We start from the raw sequence: 762 nt of genomic DNA on the forward strand, positions 1-762 counted from the left end.
CAGCGTGCGGTGTTGTTTGCTGTTTTATTGATTAAATAAATAAAAATAAATAAATAAAATATATTTATTTTTTATTTTATTTATTTAATATTAATATATTTCTCCTTTTTTCTCTCTATCAACAGAGCGACGGCGGGGGGCCCCCCAGGTTGCTGCTGCTGCTGCCCGTATCTTCGATGCTCCGGGGGGCCCCTAGCAGCAGCAGCAGCAGCAGCAGCAGTTGCAGCAGCAGTTGCAGCAGCAACAGCAGAAGCAACAGCAGCAGCAACAGAAACAGAAACAGTAGAAACTGCAGCAGCAGCAGCAGCAGCAACATTGCTCACGACTCAGGCTGCTGCTGCCACACCAGCCGCTAAAGCGGCAGCTGCTACCGCAGCAGTTACCGCAGCAGCAGCAGCAGGAGCAGCAGCAGCAGCAGCAGCAGCAGCAGGAGCAGCAGCAGCAGCAGCAGCAGCAGCAGGGTCAAGGTCCCCTCGTTCATGAACCAGACGAACATCATGGGGGCCCCCAGGGGCCCCCAGGGGCCCCGGGGGCCCCAGGGGCCCCCGGGGGCCCCCCGCAGTATGCCTAGCTGGCCGCAGCTGAAGACAGAGGAGCTGCTGCAGGATCTGCAGCAGCTCGTGTTAGAGGCTGGGGGGGCCCCTGGGGGCCCCCCTGGGGGGCCCCCCGGGGGGCCCCCCTTTGTGGGTCAGCGGGAGACTCTGCAGCAGCAGCAGCAGCAGCAACTGCGGCTTATAGAGACAGTTGAAGCATCAAGCCATG

General features: G+C 58.4%; 1 protein-coding gene across 1 annotated transcript in view; it reads left to right on the forward strand.

Annotated features, from left to right (window-relative positions):
• The window catches only part of EMH_0032730 (uncharacterized protein), a gene marked incomplete at both ends in the record, with an annotated part of 2,364 nt that overhangs the window by 457 nt on the left and 1,145 nt on the right, over nt 1-762 (forward strand). The window contains one exon of the mRNA XM_013494666.1: nt 331-467. Within this exon, the coding sequence (XP_013350120.1) occupies nt 331-467 (137 nt within the window). The remainder of the gene's footprint in view (nt 1-330; nt 468-762) is intronic.

The sequence above is a fragment of the Eimeria mitis genome, genomic scaffold, assembly GCF_000499745.2.
Source record: "Eimeria mitis Houghton genomic scaffold, Emh_scaff1242, whole genome shotgun sequence".
NCBI lineage: Eukaryota > Apicomplexa > Conoidasida > Eucoccidiorida > Eimeriidae > Eimeria > Eimeria mitis.